Genomic DNA, 21,765 nt, shown 5'->3' on the forward strand with positions numbered 1-21,765 from the left:
GTTAATTCTTTGGTTTTGACAATGACCAGGTTACCACCAATGGCAATGGCCAGGTCAGGTGATCTGAACAAATTTTCAAATATTGGTTAGAACACTGTCAGGAAAAAATGTCATTTCTCGCAGCGTAAAATATTCATAGAAAGTAAAAGATTACTTAAACTTTTAGAAAATCAGTCAAGGTACATAACAGGTTCCAGCAGAAACACATATACATAGAGATTGGAAACTCCTTTTTGTCTTTGTTGGTAGGCAGAGGGACCTCCGGTTTATAGGTATTTTCCCTTTGCTAACCACTTTTAAGTGTATTCTTTTAAACATGATATTTTTGCATCAACACAAAGTTTAAATATTACATCATGGTTTGAAGTGATCAGTTTTCCCAATTGTGTTGTTATCTAAAATGATTTTTGAAAGCATGAAAATAAGACCAAAAAAAAATATGTTTGTTTAGGGTTACATTGGCAAAAAAATAGGGTCGGTTGGTCGGGAGGATTTTTTTTTTTTTTTTTATGTTTTTCACTCTAAAATGACGGCCAATAATGAACTGGAGTCTGAAATCAAAATCCCAACTTTTTAATATTTTTTAGTAGAAAAGTTGAAAAAAAAATAGGGTCGGGGGGGTAAAAAAATTGGGTTGGTCAGGTAACTCTGAACAGAATTTTTTTTTTTTTTGGCCTAAGCATATTTTTTTTATTTTTTACCTGGTTTTTCGGAAATCAGACATTCAAAAACGGGAAGTGCATTTTGTTTTATTAATATATAAGTTAAAATATTATTTTTTCTTTCCAAAATCGTACTCAAACCATCTGAAAATCACTGAACTTTTATAATATATTCTTAATGATTCTTAATGATATTTTCCAGCACAGGCTCCTTATAGATCCTCTTTGCTGGACTCATAATATCATTTAGTTACATATTAATTATAGTAAACTGAAATCACTCTTTATATTGTATTTGATCTCCTGTTCGTTCCATATTGTCCAATCTGTTTATCTAAGATATATTGCTGTATTTTAACTATTAAAGAGTTTATCTAAAAAACCCTAGGGTACATATCTGCCAATCGTAAAAATGGTGGAGTTGCCAATCTCGATGTATATATGTTTCTGGTTCCTGGTATGAATGGAAAATTATTTAAGCATTGATGTCACTATTTTTTAATTTTATCGGGGTATGAAAAAAAATTTGTTTGCAAACTGTGTGAATCCGCTACGCGGATTCTCACAAAAGTTTGCAAACAATTTTTCTTTTCATAACCCGATAAAATTAAAAAATAGTGATATCAATACTTATAATTAATTTTATACTCTATTTGATAAAATGAAGTATGTTTAAATGAAGTAGGTCGATTATTTGGTAGATGTAGATGATTTAACAAATGGAACTGGCAAAACAACTGTAAATTAATAACCCATTTTTTAAATAATTTTTCAAATCTCGTATTTCAAAAAAAAACCACATGACTAGGCCTATAAGCTTTATTCATCAGTCAATCCATCAAAATCAATAAATGTTTGACACATCCATTTCATTGAACTGGCCCCCTGTGCCTGAACCATCCTGATGCAGACTTACTTGTCCGATTCAGGGCATGGGATATGTTCAAATTATTGTGGGGCTGCATTTTTAGGACAGGGCTAGACTTTATATCCCATGGTTATCATTATATTTGACAGTAAATCTTGCTTTTCATGCATTGACCGTTGCATTACCTAAATTTTACATAAACTCCTAAAGCAATCCCTTCAAAAAGTCCGCCATTGCTTCTTCTTCTCTGTTGTCATTTCTTGAGGTGAACGATATCACATGAAACGCTTGAAAGGATCATGCGCACTGAGCTTTTTGTTAAGCGTGCAACTGACACAGAGCCACGTTCGGGAACTGTTGATGCTGAGAGAAAATGGCTGTAAATCAGCTGACGTGTCGCCAAGTCATCTTCTTTTCTTTATTTTTCTGTTTATTTACCGTCTCAAGAACTGATGAAGTCGATGAAAATGACGATATGGATGATAATCCCGAGCGCTTCTACCCAACTGTCATGATAGCAATTCTTGTTCGAAACAAAGAGCACGTACTCCCGTGGTTTTTAGAGTATTTGGAGAGACTGGATTATCCAAAGGACAGAATTGCGTTATGGTATAAAATATTTCATTGGACATTAATTACTAAACGTGAAATCATTTCATTAACTTCATACGAAGAGTTTAGATGTTAGCCATGTGTATGCGAATAGGTACAGTAATATTTTATTTGGAGAACTCTCATTGGTTGGATAATGGTACAGATGCTGGAAGTTACATTATTGTATGGAGTTGTCCATCTTCCAATTATTATGAATGATAAGTTTAAAGTTTTTGAGTTTTGAATTGTTGTTTGTGTTTGAAAAAAGAAAACATACTCCATGCATATACCAGATTAAAATATAATTATAAATCATTAGAGTAATTTATAGTAAAAACTTAAGTATTAATGAAAATGTGTAGTGCCTGCACAGATGAATCATGGGTAATTTATAAACCATTAAATATTTTAGATAATATTGATTACATGGCCTTGTACATTTATCAGAAACTTATTAATATTATGCTGATATAAAAGAAAACCTGTTGCTATAACTAAAAGAAAATTATATATTCATAGCATACTGAATTAAAAAAAAAATTAAATAAAAAAAAATTATAATATTTTTAGTTAAAAAATACAATCGTCTTTGTTATTTAGTAGAGGCCAGATATGTAAGTGATTTAACCTGGGATTGAGATTCATTTTATTATCTTATATTTATTATATTTTAATTTACAGAAAAAAAATATAAACACTTTAGTGGACCGCTACCTTTGCGAAACAAAAAATAGAAGTTTCTTAAAACAATGATAATACATGTATACGAAAAAGTATATCAATGCTTTAAAAGGAGGTTATAACAAAGACCAAATGAAGGATTCCCTGCGTAAACTTTGTTAGCTGTGAAGATTCTTGTCACTGTTTTGCCGTCTGTCGCAGTGGTAATCAACCAATGCACAGTAATTAGGAGGGAGGCGGGGAACATAGATAAAGCAACCCACGTTATGAAAATTAACATTAGATTTATTAAAACTAAATTGTTAGGTAGATGATGGTAAGTGTTGTATTAAGGGTAAGTTAATAACTTGTGATTCTATAAAATCATCAATTTTGTTTTACATTCCTATTTCAAAAATTAAAAGCCGTTTCGGAAAGGTAGTGACCCTTTAAGAAGCTGAAGTAATCAGATTAATGCAGTTTTTACTTTCAAGTGTTTAAATGACCAGTAATATTGAAAAGCATTATTTTAAAACAAATCTACAATAGATCGATTTATAATTATTGATCAGTAATTTTTATTTAAAAATATGTTAGAATCAAGCTATATGAATATTAGCATACACTATGTGTGTGAATGAAGTGAGTAATAATATCAGAATTGAATCAATATATTTTCAATGCTTCAATCAATGTTGATTTTCAATGATTGACTAGCTGTTTGTAAAAACATGTATTAAATTAGCTGTAGTACTTACTGTACTAGAAGCAATTATTTTTATAATGAACCAGGTGCACATTTTAATTTTCTCTTGATTGAAGAACTTTGCTATAATAGCTAATGTTTATTTACTTTAACAGGATTCGAAGTGATCACAACACTGATGACTCAATACCTATGCTGAAACAATGGTTGGCAGTCGTGAAAAATCAGTATCATTCGGTTGATGTTCAATATGAATACAGCAAAGGTAGTTATTATTACTGTTAAAGTATAATATCGAGCAATTTTGTGTTGTTGTTGTTGGTCTTAAAGCTTCTTATATGGGAATTTAATGTTTTTAAAAAAATCAAGGATGTATTTGTTATTTATTTACCATATATTTTAAAATATATTTCAATCAAATTTTTGCTCCACTTTATTATTATTCTTTCTTAAAGGGACAATTCAATGAGATTAATTTTGTTACATAACCACGAAGAAAAATATGACATAAATGTATTGTTCTACACATTCCTTATCATATGAAACATATAAGTTAACAAGAAATATTGACAAATTCCATGACATTGTTAAGTATTTTCATTGATATTGTTGAAATTCCAAATTGTTGATCAATACGATTAAGCAAATATAAAATATAACATGTATAACACTACTGTAAGAGCGATTTGAGTAGTTCTGGACAAACAATTCTTTACTACACTGGCAAGGGCCAGGGTTCGGCATGCAAGACTTCCGACCACAATGTGTAATGGCAGACAGCAAGCGAGTTTTAACATTTAACATACATTTCACTACAGTTGGCTTTTCTTACATATCACAGTTAAACCAACTAATCAAATGTCCATTAGAACTGGTTCGTTTCCAATATATATGCAAATTTGGATGTGCTCTTAGATTGAATTATCCCTTTAAATATAAAGTCAAAATTTCTAATATAAAAACAGCATAACCAAGTTAAATCTTTGAGTAACTTTTCTTCGAGTAATATGTTTGGTTGGGACTAACAAAATACTTCAGGTGAAATTAAAGATATAGATCACCTGTAATGATTGATTATATTGATTGAAGATTGAAAAATAAGTGATTTTACAGTTTTTGGCATAATAAAAATAAGATATTTATCCACTAAAAGAATATGAGGATGAGCGAGGACCATGTGACTGGAGTGATGAGCGATTTACTAATGTCATCAAACTTCGTCAGGCAGCATTGGACACAGCACGACAAATATGGGCAGACTATGTGTTTGTAAGTGAGAGTGAGAAACTTTGGGTTTTATTTGTCTAAGGTTCAAGTCAAATGATGCAGTTGTTAAGCCATTTGCCATTTACCAAGCTAGCTGGCCAGGATTTTAATTCTGTTGTCAGAGTTTATTAATATATATATATATATTTCACACTGGCATGGTATGTGGTCCTTTTCTGCATTTGCCGTATTCGACCCAATAAGTGCCCAGGGCACTTAATTGAAAAAAATTGAAGAAGCATTTAATAGGGTAACCTATTACAAAATGATCACACTTAGTAATTCAAGCCATTTACCAATTTTCAAAAGAATAGAGAGAACCCTGCATGGTTTTCATAACGTCAGTCTGTCTGTCTGTTTAACCTGCTTTATTCGAATTAATTGACAATTATGAAGACTTTTGGAATCTGTGTTATAATATTATACCTGCTTTATATCACAACTATTAGTAGTGTTGATGTATTCATTTTTCAGATGCTTGATGCTGATGTTGTCTTAGAAAATTCACAGACATTAACTCTTTTAATGAACGAGCAAAGGTATTGTTTTAAAAGGAAAAACTAACAATATTATTCTCAAATAATTTTGCTATAAATACACTTTTTATTATAATGCTGTGACGTTCAACACCAATACGACCAAGGGAAGTTTAACCTTAGCTGTTGTTCATTTACTCTCACAAGAGTACAAATCTTTCCAGAACTCAAATTAACAAATTGGCCGATGGTAAGGCTGTATGTAGCTACACCCCATGCTCAGACATGTACTGTTTCCTTTCAATGTAAGACCACACATAGTAGCACACACATTACAAAATGTAAGAAAACTACACTGTCGTCCAAATTAGTCTGCTGTTCTATCAAGTATTAAAGAATATATATTACCAGGGCTCGAATTTTACATTTTTTGCCACTTGCTAAAAATAGCAAGTGCCATAAATTTGTACTTGCTAAAATATATTTTTTACTTATAATTAATATCTGTATTCAAATTACAGTTATGTTATAAATAAAATCCTTCATTTTTGCATGATAATGTGAGGTGTATAAGTACATTTTGTACATAATAAATATCAACAACATTACTGTAAGAACTGGGCCCCCATATTTTCTATTACAACAATTTTTCTCTATCATTATGCCATTTTTACAGTTGTCCCTGATAAAAACCACTTGCTAAAATAAGCAAGTGCATATTTTTTCCACTTGCTATTCTGGTATATCTACTTGCAAAAAGCAAGTAAAACAGCCTGAAATTCGAGCCCTGTATACAAGGTATTGATGTGATATTTCAGATAAACTTTTGATGTATTGGTTTGTTGCAGAACAATAGTGGCTCCGATGCTGAATGCCAGTATAGGTGACACCTACTCCAATTTCTGGGGCGGTATGACTGATTCTGTAAGTATTATGGGGGATTCACTCATATCAATGCGTTCTTCTATCAGGCAATGTGTTTTGTTATTTCAATCAAAAAGCATGAAGGTTTAACTCCTGTTTGGGACTGTTTGTACATGTAGAGAATTACAGTGAGATGATTGGAAGATGATTCCTGCATCCATATTGAAATTATATTATTCAACTGTTAATATCAATATTTCATTATACTACATCTCCTACTTTGCAGGGATACTACGAAAGATCTGATGACTACTTTGATATGGTACACAGAGAGATTATTGGCTGTTTACAAGTTCCTATGGTACACTCGGCCCTTCTCATCAATCTGCGACACTTACAGACGGGACAGATTGCCTACTATCCGGCGCCGGAGAACTACGATGGTCCTTATGATGATATCATTATCTTCGCCTACTCTGTTAAAGCAGCTGGTATGTATGACAACAATGAAAGGGTTTGTACTTAAGGATTATGTGTCATGTTTTTGACATGTACTGGTATGTAATACACATTGGGATTTCAACATTTTAGTTGTGCATGCTAAAATGCACCATGTTGTATCTTTAGCCTAGGTAGCTCAAGGAATATTGCATATATAATATATAAACTTTATTTCATTTTACATCGATTGAGAATAAGTTACACACTTTATGTATTTCACTCTCAATGGCCCAGATGTAAGCGTCCTGGAGGGGTTCAGTAGATTCAAATACTGTGGGATCCTGTACTGTATTTGGATTATGTAAGTGCATGTGTCACTGATATTTTTTGTGACAGTCTGGGTGAATAATTAATTATCATTAACAGGTCTCTACATGTATGTTTTAAACACGGAGTACTTCGGTAAGGTGTTGATTCCTCTAGACTACTACCACACGCTGCAGGAGGAGAGGGATCATTTCACTTATGTTAAACTGGAGGCTGATGGTAAGTACAGGATGTCTCTATAGTCTCCAACACATTCAACTCCTCATACATTCATCCTTGAAATTAACTCATTCACCCCCCAAAGACACATTTAGACTCTTCTAAATCAAAGACTAGACCAGTCCATAATGAAATTTTTATTGGTGATTGAGTTAATCATCTAGGTTGATGTAGTCATTACTGTAAACCAACCTTTTTTCGTGGCAGCTAAATTTCACGACAAAATTCACAGTTTACACTTAATTACTCTATTGTACTTGTAGTTCACACTCTTTTGTGGCGATTGATTTTCAACACCTGTGATCGCTCATGAGATACACAAAATTTAATCGCACACAAAAACTAGTTGGTTTACAGAAATGGTAACAAATTATGTTTTAGTAAAAATTGATATTACCTATATTGTTCAAAGTGATGAATAAAGTAATTTTTTTGTAATTTTGTTTTTTTCTTTTTGTACATGATTCAATTTTAATTTCTTTTCAAAAGTATTTTGTGTATGCATATTTCAATCCAATTACTTTTACTATGTTGAGATTTTAGTGCAAACTTTGCTTTTAGAGGGAAAAGGAGAATGCTAAATATTCTTTGTCAAAATGAAATGTTGGCCATGAATTTTGTCAATTTTTCATTTGCTGTAATTTGTAGGCGATAACCTAGGGGAGATAACTATGTAGTGCTATATTAGGATATAGGTGTACAAAACTGCAGACATGTCCACATTTTTTGTGTTGAATATGTAAGTATTTTCTACATTGGTGGTCAGATGCTGACTTTATATTTGAGGAGCTAGGACCACGTCGATACCCAGGTATACATGGCTTGTATATATATCCAGATCCCTGTAATTATAGAATTGCCTGGCAGAAGGTTCCATTGTCAGACATCTTACAAGGAATTCCCCTGATGCATGGAACTGAATAGGGTTTTTACTTTCATCTGTACATTGTCAAACTGCTATACATAAAAATAGAAAGTACATTAAAAAAACACTTTTTGTTTTAAACTTTTCATCAATGTTTCGTATAATATGACTGTGAGTTAAAGAAAAAAATACATTGGAGTATGTAAAAAGTGCTGTTTTTAGTTCAAATAGCAGATTTTATAAAAGTTTGCAATTTTTTACAACTTGGTTATATTGTAAAACATTTTGAGACTACTGGAAAAATTGATACACAATTTAAAGATATACACTAGGTATCCGTTGATTAAAATTCTTCAACTGAAATTTTGAGCTTAAATGTAACGGTATCTTTGACATTTATGTATGAAATTAAAGCTACTAATTAATCAAGGGTAGAATGTTAGCCCTGAATTGGAATTGTATTCCTATTCATGGATTTTACTTCTAGATATGCTCCTAACTTTGTGTCTGTATTTAATCTCAACTATTGTCTGCTTAATGTCCTAGCATGTAGTGTGACTTATTGACCGGCGTTATCTCAGCAAGTCAGTTTACAATACCAGCTTAGTAGACAGTAGAATTTTAACTTGGGTTAGGTAGAAACAACTGTGATTAACTTGTACATAATTGAAACATCATTCTCTGTGTGTAGAAACTTGTACATAGTAGAAACATATTCTCTGTGATAGAATTTTAACTTGTACATATATAGAAAAAACATCATTCTCTGTGATAGAATTAACTTGTACATAGTAGAAACATCATTCTCTGTGATAGAATTAACATCTATATTGTAGAAACATCATTCTCTGTGGTGAATTAACTTGTACATAGTAGAAACATCATTCTCTGTGTAGAATTAACTTGTACATAGTAGAAACATCATTCTCTGTGATAGAATTAACATCTATATTGTAGAAACATCATTCTCTGTGATAGAATTAACATCTATATAGTAGAAACATCATTCTCTGTGATAGAATTAACTTGTACATAGTAGAAACATCATTCTCTGTGATAGAATTAACTTGTACATAGTAGAAACATCATTCTCTGTGATAGAATTAACTTGTACATAGTAGAAACATCATTCTCTGTGATAGAATTAACATCTATATTGTAGAAACATCATTCTCTGTGATAGAATTAACTTGTACATAGTAGAAACATCATTCTCTGTGATAGAATTAACTTGTACATAGTAGAAACATCATTCTCTGTGATAGAATTAACTTGTACATAGTAGAAACATCATTCTCTGTGATAGAATTAACTTGTACATAGTAGAAACATCATTCTCTGTGATAGAATTAACTTGTACATAGTAGAAACATCATTCTCTGTGATAGAATTAACTTGTACATAGTAGAAACATCATTCTCTGTGATAGAATTAACTTGTACATAGTAGAAACATCATTCTCTGTGAATTAGAATGTAACACTCTTGTATATAGTAGAAACATCATTCTCTGTGTAGTAGAATTAACTTGTACATAGTAGAAACATCATTCTCTGTGATAGAATTAACTTGTACATAGTAGAAACATCATTCTCTGTGAATAGAATTAACAATTCTTATTAGTAGAAACATCATTCTCTGTGATAGAATTAACTTGTCATAGTAGAAACATCATTCTCTGTGATAGAATTAACATCTATATAGTAGAAACATCATTCTCTGTGATAGAATTAACTTGTACATAGTAGAAACATCATTCTCTGTGATAGAATTAACATCTATATAGTAGAAACATCATTCTCTGTGATAGAATTAACTTGTACATAGTAGAAACATCATTCTCTGTGATAGAATTAACATCTATATAGTAGAAACATCATTCTCTGTGATAGAATTAACTTGTACATAGTAGAAACATCATTCTCTGTGATAGAATTAAACTTGTACATAGTAGAAACATCATTCTCTGTGATAGAATTAACTTGTACATAGTAGAAACATCATTCTCTGTGATAGAATTAACTTGTACATAGTAGAAACATCATTCTCTGTGATAGAATTAACTTGTACATAGTAGAAACATCATTCTCTGTGATAGAATTAACTTGTACATAGTAGAAACATCATTCTCTGTGATAGAATTAACTTGTACATAGTAGAAACATCATTCTCTGTGATAGAATTAACTTGTACATAGTAGAAACATCATTCTCTGTGATAGAATTAACTTGTACATAGTAGAAACATCATTCTCTGTGATAGAATTAACTTGTAACTAGTAGAAACATCATTCTCTGTGATAGAATTAACTTGTACATAGTAGAAACATCATTCTCTGTGATAGAATTAACTTGTACATAGTAGAAACATCATTCTCTTGAGAATTAGAAGTAAAACATAACTTAAGTAGAAACATCATTCTCTGTGATAGAATTAACTTGTACATAGTAGAAACATCATTCTCTGTGATAGAATTAACTTGTACATAGTAGAAACATCATTCTCTGTGATAGAATTAACTTGTACATAGTAGAAACATCATTCTCTCTGTGATAGAATAACATCTATAATGTAGAAACATCATTTTCTGTGATGGAATTAATATCTACATAGTACAAACATATATTTGTTGTTAAAGATAACTGTGGCTAAGGAGCTTGAAATCAAATGCTGCTTTATTTATTTATTGGAAAGATACAGGCATTGAGGAATACATAAATTTCATGATACCAAATCAATATAAGTAAATCATGATTTACCATCGATTAGTTCCACCTTTCTGTAATTGTGACGTCATTCTTTTGACATGATTTTTGTGATGTCATTATCAACAGAAAGTAGGACTAATTGACGTTACATTGAACTTGACCCTGCATCATTTCGGTATCTTGAAACTACCAAATTAAAGCATGCAATATGGTAATTATATGGTCTATGAATGTCACCAATATATCAAATGGAGGACTTTATTAGCTTAATGGTCTTGATTCAAATATTTATTATTTAATAATTAATCTTGTCATTCTGCAATTGATATATACATAACACGTGGACGCTGATTGTCTCCTCATTAAAATGTGATTATCTACCTTCTGAGACGGAGTTATTGGCCTTGTGAATGTTGACAAAAGTAGCTATAAATAATCTAGATAAAAACAAAATTCTATTTGTAATTATTAAACAGTTTTGATGAATTGATTTATTGCAATATTATAGGTTTTCCAAACAGCAGTCTACTATTAAAAAGAAATATTACTTTGATTTTAATTTGATGAAACCATGTAGATACTGTTTCCTGTACCGGTATATTGGTTTGCATATTGGGTTTTATTGCAATAAATTTAAAGAATGCAGTAAAACTTATACACTGAAAGATTTGTCCAGGACATTCTTCATCAGCAGTTTATGAAGGTTGACATTACTGGGAGTACAATATATTGCTTTTTTAACATATTTACTTGAATATTCACATTATAATATTAATTCCTATATTTGTGATAAACTAACAACAAATTATATTAATCCTATTATACTTATCTTATAACTATTTGCTATAAGCTCAAATTATAACATATAACTTGGCAATTTTATATGCTGCATGTCATGAAATATTCATGGGTACTTTTTTCAACAGTTTGTGATTTAGAATTATTTCATTGGTACAATTTTCATGGTTAGCCAATGGAGCTGTAGTATAATTTCAATGTAATGTCTGGTATACCGCGTTGCTGTCCCTTTGCATCTTGCCACAGCCTGATATATATGGAGACTAGGTCACTTAAATATGTCGACATATATTTCTAGTTTATTCAATTGAAATGAGAGTGACAGAGGACAGGCTAGAAACTAGTAGAACAAATTAGTTACATTCGCGGAATGGTAAGCAGCAAGATCACTTTTATATCGCTAGTTTATTGCTCTTGTTTTATATCAAAAATGTTATCTTAGAATAGATGAATTACAACTAATGCATATTTTCTTTTGTATTACCAAAAAAGACTGATTTTGAGCAAATGATCAGCTCAATGATATCAGTCATGTATATGTCACATGCACATTACATAATAAATGCACATATACTATATGTAACACCAATGTGAAGAGTCACAGCCTATACACTGTATACACTTTTATAATTACTATATAAATTATTATTCATTTCACTATATTTATCACCAAAGTAAACAGATTTATCTGATAAACATTTGGAGAACTTTAGTGCACCCTTTAATTGTTATTGTACAGTGTACTTGCATTTAACTATGTACTTTGTCACTCTAACACTTCATACACATAACTTGTATACATATACAATTTACCATTCATGAATAGTTTACCACTGTATCACATTCTGTATGTATTTCATGAATAATAGACAATCTGATAGTAACCATTAATTTCAACCAATAAGAAGGCCCTATTTTATTTTTTCCTTACAGTGAAGAGACCTCCCCTGGTTAGGTCACCACATGTAGATGTAAAGGAAGTGGTGCCAGATAAAATGGCCTTTGATGAGGTAGGATTTTTTCATAATAGTTAATGTTATGTTTAGCTGTTGGTTTAACAACATGAATCTAAGCAGTGCTTTTTGTTGAAACACAGACAATGACATCCTCAATATTCCAGGGTTCACTATCAATGTGGTTGTATTCATGCCTAGATTATGTCATAGCAATACTAAAGGCAGCCCAGCAGTAAAAAGCACCAATCAGAGTCCAATAGAGACTTCCTTTCAAGATTACTGAGAACAATGCCCAACTTAATTCAAAGCCATATAGTGTACTGGTTCTTTTGATTCAGTTTTGCTATGACATAGTGCAGAGGTGGGCAGCGACTTATTGGGTTAATTATGTTAACTAAATGCTTATTTTCTTGATATTTTTTTTTTTTTAATTTACAGGTGGTATCTTCTTTAATAGTTAATACAAAGTATTAATGAAAACGGTTTATAAGGGGAAACAACTTCTGTGTGTCCCAAAAAGATCTGAATTATCCTCCTTATAATTAAAAACTAGTGTTTCTTTCCTTAGATATATATGATAAACCTTGTTCGAAGACCTCAGCGGCGTGAGAGAATGCTCCGATCTCTGAAAGAACTGGGACTCCAAGTAACCATCTTTGATGCTATAGATGGGAGGTATGTTACCATGAAGTCTGTAATTTCTGTGATTGGCAGTACATGGTGTGGTCATGAAAATTTCATCTTAGAAATTAGTAATATAATAATTATATATGCAGTAATAGCCATTTTGCAAAATTCTAATTCACTAAAATTTAAATTATCCCGTTGTCAAAAGTCAAAATGGAAGAGTGCTGTATTGAAAGGAAGAGACATGGGCTTAATGTTGTTTTCAAAAGACATCCTATTGCTGTAATTTCAGTTATACTGCATGCAAAATATTTGTTTTGGAATTAATACATTTAACAGAGCTGATGACTTATGTTGATGTTGGTACATAATTAAGATAAGCTGTTTATAGCAAGTAATAAATTGTCTTTTGATGTTTATAGCAAGTAATAAATTGTCTTATATAATTTATAGCAAGTAATAAATTGTCTTTTGATGTTTATAGCAAGTAATAAATTGTCTTTTGATGTTTATAGCAAGTAATAAATTATCTTATATAATTTATAGCAAGTAATAAATTGTCTTTTGATGTTTATAGCAAGTAATAAATTGTCTTTTGATGTTTATAGCAAGTAATAAATTATCTTATATAATTTATAGCAAGTAATAAATTGTCTTTTGATGTTTATAGCAAGTAATAAATTGTCTTATGAGAAATATTTTCTCGGTTTCTTACAGAGAGTTGAATGCCACTTACCTAGAAAAACTTGGGGTGGAGATGATGGACGGATATGCTGACCCCTACGCTGGCAGGTAACTATCTCAGGAACAAGATACCCGAACCAGACTGCATCAGGGACATTCACTATGATACATGTTTTTGTGCTGGAAAATATGAAAAAAAAGTTGCAACCAAAATCAGATGGTTTACAGTACATGTATTTCGTCTGAAATGCTCTGAATAGTTGCAATAATGACGCTAATTTGAAAAGTTAAAAATAAACTTTATTAATTTGATATTGATTGCAAAACAAGTTATACAGATTATGCAAATCACTCTGGATGGCCTGGATGTAAGCACGCGAGGGGCCTTAGTGTGGGAGGAAACCAGAGTGACGTAGAAAACCCATGTGATCGGGCAGGTAACCCCCTAACCTTTTCATGTCCTTGTCAGGGATCAAACCCTGACCGGCTAGATGACTATATTACAGATATGAATCAAGTAAAGATTTACTAAAGATAAATGTTAATAACAATAGAATTATTTGTTTTAGAAAACTGACTATGGGAGAAATTGGATGCTTTCTCAGCCACTATTTCATCTGGAAAGAGGTAATTTTCATAACCATTTCATTAACATGTACTTTGCGTCTCGGTTTGAATATCACAAATATTGAAAAAAATGTTTTGAGTCCTAGAAGTCATCTGATGAAATACAATAAAACATATACATGTATCATATGAGATACAATGTAAAGTCAAATAGAGTTGAAAACTTAAAAGTGTTTTAGAGATTACAGAAAAGATTGTTTTAAACAAAGAAATTTTAAATCAACTTTTGTTCAGAGTTGAGATAATACTAGAACCTGTTTATTAAGTTTTGTGAGTCACATACTTCATTATTTACCTTTGCTTAATTTGTTGGTGAAAAAAATAGTTTTTGACACATACAATGTGAAATCACCCAAGGGACTGAGGAAAAATCATCTATATAGCTAGGTGGACTTTATAGACAAAGTTGAAATTTACCATTTTGGACCTTAGAAATATTGTCTTATTAAGCAGGTGGTCTTTGTACAGAGGTGGTCACTAAAACAGGTTTTACTTTGTCAGGAAATATGTATACCATTTACTTCTGTACATGAATTAATAAATGCTCATTAGATGATGATAATGGAACAAAGTATTAATATCTATGAATTTGTATTGTTCCAGATCCTTGATAAAGGATTGAAAACTACACTGGTGTTCGAGGATGATGTGCGATTTGAGCCATACTTTAAAACCAAACTGAGACGTCTATTGGCAGAAGTGGAACAACTTGTTCCAGATTGGGATTTACTGTACGTTTAATATAGATAATTCTAGGAATCAAAATAACTGTAGCAATGATAGGTTTTAATTTGACAGTGATAGCAGAAATTAAACGAATTGTAGGAATGTAGGGACTTTCATGCAAAATAATTATTTTAACTGCAACTGGGGGGTTGCTATCTTGCAAGAGTAATGACATATACCATTTTGGAAAGATTGAAAATACTGTAAAAAAAATTCATGTGTGGATGTTTTTGCTGAGTCCGCTTTCGAACTGTTCGCTATCTTATAGTTATTATGCTGTGCTCCGATGGTTTACTTATTTTTATGTCAAAATTAGAACTTGTTGACACTTTCGCACATGGATATATCCATATAGATTTATTGGATGTGAAATAAGGGAAAATGTCCAACTCTGCAAAGAAAATTAAACTTTCACAGTAGTTATGAGTTATTGAAAATCATACACAGTAACGAGAATGTGAGGATTCATCAGAAGAAAGTGTTGATCATTTCTTTAGTTTACTGCTTAGTCATCTTTAGTTCACCCACCCCTCAAGACACATTTGGACAATTCTTATTCAAAGACTAGCAGTTCATTATTAATTTCTAGAGGTGATTGTGTTAATTATATGAAGTTGTATGAGGAATATTTTCATTTATTCTAGTTATCTGGGTCGTAAGCGACTAAAGTTGTCGGAGGAAACCTATGTGAAGGGATCACAGAGTCTAGTGTGGCCAAGCTACTCGTACTGGACACTGAGTTACATACTGTCTGACCGAGGGGCCAGGAAACTTCTCCAGCAGGAACCACTCAGAAAGATGATTCCTGTCGACGAGTACCTACCCATCATGTTTGACAAACATCCAGAGTAAGTATTGCTCCTTGAAAAACACCCTGAGTGAATAATGCCTTTTGAGGGTCGTGTTGGGGGTATATTTTGCTCAGTACAATATCACATTTTTTTAGTTGATGTGCAAGGTTTGGAGGTGGAGGAATGATGGAATACTATAGAAAAGAGTCCGACTTTCTGATCACTATTACCTGGCAACTGCTCCATATAGACTTCATACTCCCAACCTATTGTTGGAGAGCTAGTCTTAATATACCTGAATACTTTAACCACATACCCTATTCAAATAGATTTCGTGGAATCAAATGGTAAAACATAAACTGTACTACATGTGTCTTTAAGAATGCAGAGAGTTTGAAAAATTTAATTATTTTAAAGCAAAAATTATAAACATGCATAAGTAAAACTGCCACGACTTTTTTTTCTTTTTTTTTTAGCAATGGTGAATCAACAGCTTATATATATTGTTTGTGTGTCCATTTCAGGGCAAGCTGGAAAGAGCAGTTTTCACCACGAGACATGATAGGATTGTCTGCCTACCCCTTCCTTGTGTTTCCAACCCACTACACAGGTGAACAGAGCTATTTCTCCGACACCGAAGACTCTGTCACCATCTCCGAAGAGATCATCAGTACGACCAACAAACAGCACAACAATCGGGATGAATTATGACCACTGTACCTGCACAGATATATCGATTCTAGCTCTCGACCATCTTGTTTGTGGGTACTGTGATAGAGATTTCTATTTTTCTAATACAATCATTTATGTTTAAGATTATGTAACCAAAGATGTGTAAAACTAAAGAACCAAGTTAACTTACTAAATCAAGCTTTATTCTTGCCAAAGAAAATGTAAAGTCAATGTTTTGTTATAACACAGCACTCCTTCCTATTTTAAGGTATGTAGTCATTCTGGCTTATTCATTGTAACTTGTCTGAGAGTTCTTTTTTGTGTAATATGGTAAATATTATCACCAAAGATATCAAAGTGGGGCCAGTTTTCAGTGAACCTTTCATTTTTTATATTAAACATTGATCAACCAGTTTATTAATATATTCTATCTTTACATAAAGAAGAAATCCAAGTTGTGGACAACTGAAATCCATTTATTGATAAATTCTATTTCATTTTCATGTGAAAATGTAGGGATATTTACTATTTCCCTAGAAGTTAAAAAAAAACCAAAAAAACAAAACAAAAAACCAATAATGTCAAAATATCTATGAACCTCAGTTCAAGTATACATCCCTTCACTGGCATTTTCACCAGTATCTGTGTGTTTTATTAGCTAACCTGCTCTTTCTACTACTTAAGATTATTCCTATATTTCAGTAATTTTACAGTTCTTTACCTTATTCCCACCTATCAAATTACATGTCAATCATACCTGTAATCTAAATAAGTACCTGTCGGACCACAACATACCTGTCATGGTACATTTGTATAATGATTCCTCCATTTGTAAATAAGCTTTTTGACGACAAGAATGAGGTGATTTATCTGATATTATAATATGTCATGTAATTTCTCAGGGCCATTCTCTAGATCTTAATGGATATACTCTATAATGCCTTTTAAGGATATACACCACAGAATGGCTGTCAAAAACTATTGTGTGGCATACATTGAGACCAAACAGCTAAAACAAAACCAATGTGCACTAAGCTTTTAACATACTGTTTTTTAAACCACTTACTTTTTTTGCGTGAGACAAATTTTGGAATAATTTCGGAAGATTGATCTTGAATTCAAATGTTTTATGAATGGTTGTATAAAACATATGAATGCACATTGGGACTAATTCATGTACCATGTGATACACGATAATGTTTGTGTGGGACTAGTATATCCAGTGGTGTCGGAACATAATCTTTGTAATCTTTCCGCTGAATTGATGTTAGCCCTTGATATCAATCATCTTTCAGCATCATTCCATCACCAATAGAAACAATAGTCCTGCACAAATCTTATCAGGTATCACATTATAAGTGGATTAGTCACATTATCAGTAAAGAGTCCAAAATTGCAAATTTATGTATTTGTGTGTATGTTGAAAATAACACAAAGATGAAATACTATATGTGAAAATAAATTGTATGTATATCATGTAACTATATAAAATTTCAGTTGATATTCATTCAGTGCATTAGAAGGAAAAATTGGGCGAAGAACCTAACAGGACAGGTAAAGTGTCCTGGCACTGAATAGTACCACCATCTGATAATTTGTTTTCTAAACTTTATGAAATAATTGCCATCTTCAGCAATAATTCTACTCTTTACTGCCATATTAGACATTATACAGTAAATCTGCAAATAGATATGTACATTGTATAGATATAGGTTGGTAGGCAGTAGCGGATATATTTGTTATATTTTAATGTTATACGAGTAAATGAAACGAACATCTGATCGTGATATACAAATAGGTTGTATTGATGATACATATTTACAAATTCCATTAATCTGTGTTAATTTGATGTCTTGTATAACAAAAGCATGAAAATCACAGGTTGAATTGTATTTTCATGATTTACATGGTCCAAATTACATCACTATCCCGATAATTCCATGTCTTTAATAATTATGTTTGATCTATATACTAATTCTTTAAATGGCTTTTCTACTAATAATCAGCATTTTCACTCACTTGTGATGGAAAAAATTCTTTTGATGGAGGTGTGAATAAAAAGGAAATTTTGAGAAATTAGAATTTTTTGGAAAGTGACCTTTATTTCCAATTCAAACAATTCTTCATCCTCTTTATTGAATTAAAGCTATTAGTTTTTTCAACTACAGTAATAAATGTATTTGAAAAAAAAAACTGAAATATGAAATTAAATCATTAAACTGATCATGTATATAAATTGTTTTTGGGATGATTGTAAGAATGGGTTATAACTGGAATTATATGTGAAATGATTCATTATTTTAATTCTCATTTAATTTGCAGGCCACCAATGGATTGTGTTCTTATTTACAACATATATCGTACTTGTATACATTTTGTAGTGTTTAGACTTCTATTATTAGGAATATAGCAGCCAAAGTTGAAGGTTTAACTTGTCATATAAAACCAATCTAGTGAGAAACCAGTGTTTCTAAAGTCATTATATAAAAATGCACTTTTCTGTGCGCCTCAATGTAATGATGGGTATATGGTGCTAGCCATGTTTGTTCTGTCACTGTCTGCTTTAGCTGGGCATGTTTATCCTTCACACATTGATAGTTTTTATCAAGTCGATGGGAAAATTACCTGGTTAATGGTTACTGTGAATGATTTTTGTTGTAAAAACAGTGCCTTAAAACTGTAACGTGATGTGTGATAGGACCTATTTACCTATGTCTGCCACAATCCCTGCCGATATTATGTAAAAATATAATCACATTAAAATGGCAATAGATGGAATCTGTATGATTATTTGAATGCATAATAATGATAAGTATGTATAATGTTAATGAAGGTATTAGTATTAGCTTTTTATGCTATTTTTTAGCTCGCCTATTCGAAGAATAGGGGGAGCTAATGTTGTCACCCCGGCGTCGGCGTCAGCGTTGGCGTCCCATTTCACGTTAAAGTTTTTGAGCAAGTTTCTGTTTCGTCAATTGTTTAAGCTTAAGTCATCATAAATGTTTATGATTTTATTTTCCTACCTAATGTGTATAGATGCTGAACGTGATAATACAACCAATTTGGGGCCCTTTAGGGGGTTTTTGAGTCTGTTAATTTGTCATATTTCCATGTTTAAATAGTAGATACTTGAACATCAACTTCTTCTGAATAGGCGAGCTTTGCTGTTCTCCAACAGCTCTTGTTTCTACTAGCTTCTACTAATCTCATGTTTTATGTCTAATATATTGTAATGGATGCTACTACTATAAATGTGGTTTTATTGGCAAATGTTAATTTTCTATTTTATGATTTTGAGATTAATTCACATGCTAACATGGTTTCATATACACAAAATACTATATGTGGAGGAAATTTTCTCTGTAAAATGGCATTTGCTTATTAATTAATGATATAAAAATTACCAGTTGCATAAATGTCCACGTTTATGGTATTCTGAAAGTTTACCTATGATTTGAAAATCAAAATCTGTAGTAAAACCCACCATTTTATATGTAGCTTTATTCCACAGTGCCATTGTTACGATTGTCCCACCTATTTTTTGTTATTATTTGTTAAGTATATAGGTTAGAGATTATTTTATATTTCATTACAGATGATTTTGTAGTTAAAACAATGATCATGAAAGCTAGAAAATGACCAACCTCTTTCAGGATTTTCTGCCAAACTGAAGTATACTTACTTTAATTTTATGGTGATTGACTTTTGTTTCCTCCGAGTTTCATGAGTTTCAAGAAAAATTAGTTAAAGTTAAAAAGGAAACATAAATTCTGGATCTGGATGTCACAGCAATATTATGGTTGTTAAAGGAAACACGTTTTTAATACCCAACTTTTATTGAAAGATTAATGCTTTGTTGTTATTTATATCTCCTCAATTTTTGTTAACAATCTCAAATTTTGTCATTTTCACCGACGGCCTTTATGGTTAATACTTTTTGTATCACTTTATACTGGAATTTTTTTCTATGCATGCTACTTTCAACTTAGAGAGTTAGTTAGAAATTAGTTGTTATTGATATTTTTTGTTTCTAGCTTAATGATTACGAATTAAGAAATTTTACTGATTGTGCCAATGTTCCTCATTATCAAGATTATTTAAGACAGCTCAACTATTTAAACTTACGAATACTTACCGGTATACCTATAGTACGTATTTACATATCTGTGGTCTGTCACTAAACCCAATGTTCAGAAGTAACATGTGTGTTGCAGTACATAGCTATCGCCATTTAGCTCAGCGCCAATACTGTCTTTATAAATCTGCGTATTGTTACATAAAATATTTTCAAGTTAAAATGTGTGTTGATTTTTCTTTCATTCGAGATGTACATTGCATAGTGAACAAAATCTCCATTACTTTACAATCTTCCACTACCGCCAGGAAAACAATATTTTCATCCAATTGTATTTAAGACGTTGTTTTGATAGAATCGATGGTGCCATGGGATGAGAGAATTTGTGACGCCGCTGGTGGAACAAAACCAAAGAACTGATATCAGATGGCAAACAGTCAAGTTAGAAAAGTGTTATTGACTTTCAGTTTGGAATTTAAATTCTTTGAAAGACAGCCTGTGTGGAGATCTTTACAGATTATTGGTTTTGTCAACAATATTTCTGAAGAGGAATGACGTCTAAAAGTACAACAGTAGTGGCAATTTTTGTGTGACGAACTTTGTATGGAGGAGCCTTGTCAATGGCATAAACACATATTAAAGAAACATTTGAATGGTTCTTAGCCTAGACATGATGGTGCAATCGACTTGTTTCGGGGAAAGTCAAATAGGCAATTTCAATTCTTGATGTAGAACAAATTTATGTACCCGACCTACTATACCATTCTAAAGACGACACCATTATCTGTCTAAAAGTCTTTTGAGCTACAATATTTCAGCTATCCTGGGAGCAGAGACCACTAAGAAAAGCTGTTGATGACAACTGTGAAAGGAGTTGGCAATCATGACTCAACCAAACTAGGCGGGAAATCATGGTTTAGAAAATTACAGCAAATGCATTTGATATGATCGCGATGTCTTGCTGGAGGTGAAGATTTAGGAGGTGTATGATTCTAACCAAGCATAGAGGCTACACTGTACTTTGACCAGTCTGCATAACACATGAGAGTATAAAAGTATAATAGAATCACATCCCACATACATTTGAGGCCAAACCTGCAACCAATACAGACTGTTTATGGGAAGAAATGGAAGACCAACGGCCACTGAATGAA

At 31.8% G+C, this 21,765-nt stretch overlaps 1 protein-coding gene across 2 annotated transcripts; it reads left to right on the plus strand.

The window, feature by feature from the left end:
* The first annotated feature begins 1,860 nt into the window (after positions 1 to 1,860).
* LOC138321441 (procollagen galactosyltransferase 1-like) lies at positions 1,861 to 20,834 on the plus strand. Of its 2 annotated transcripts, XM_069265138.1 has the most exons (15): positions 1,861 to 2,139; positions 3,646 to 3,755; positions 4,644 to 4,759; positions 5,231 to 5,295; positions 6,081 to 6,156; positions 6,383 to 6,587; positions 6,964 to 7,083; positions 7,850 to 7,894; positions 12,387 to 12,463; positions 12,978 to 13,084; positions 13,754 to 13,828; positions 14,290 to 14,347; positions 14,951 to 15,078; positions 15,718 to 15,921; positions 16,389 to 20,834. In XM_069265138.1, exons 1-15 carry the CDS (start codon positions 1,904 to 1,906, stop codon positions 16,573 to 16,575), a joined length of 1,809 nt encoding a protein of 602 aa, XP_069121239.1. In that variant the 5' UTR covers positions 1,861 to 1,903; the 3' UTR covers positions 16,576 to 20,834. The 2 variants fall into 2 exon arrangements, with proteins under 2 accessions (XP_069121239.1, XP_069121241.1); XM_069265140.1 differs by lacking the exon at positions 7,850 to 7,894.
* Positions 20,835 to 21,765: the final 931 nt, after the last annotated feature.

The sequence above is a fragment of the Argopecten irradians genome, chromosome 4 (assembly GCF_041381155.1).
Source record: "Argopecten irradians isolate NY chromosome 4, Ai_NY, whole genome shotgun sequence".
NCBI classification, from domain to species: Eukaryota; Metazoa; Mollusca; class Bivalvia; order Pectinida; family Pectinidae; genus Argopecten; species Argopecten irradians.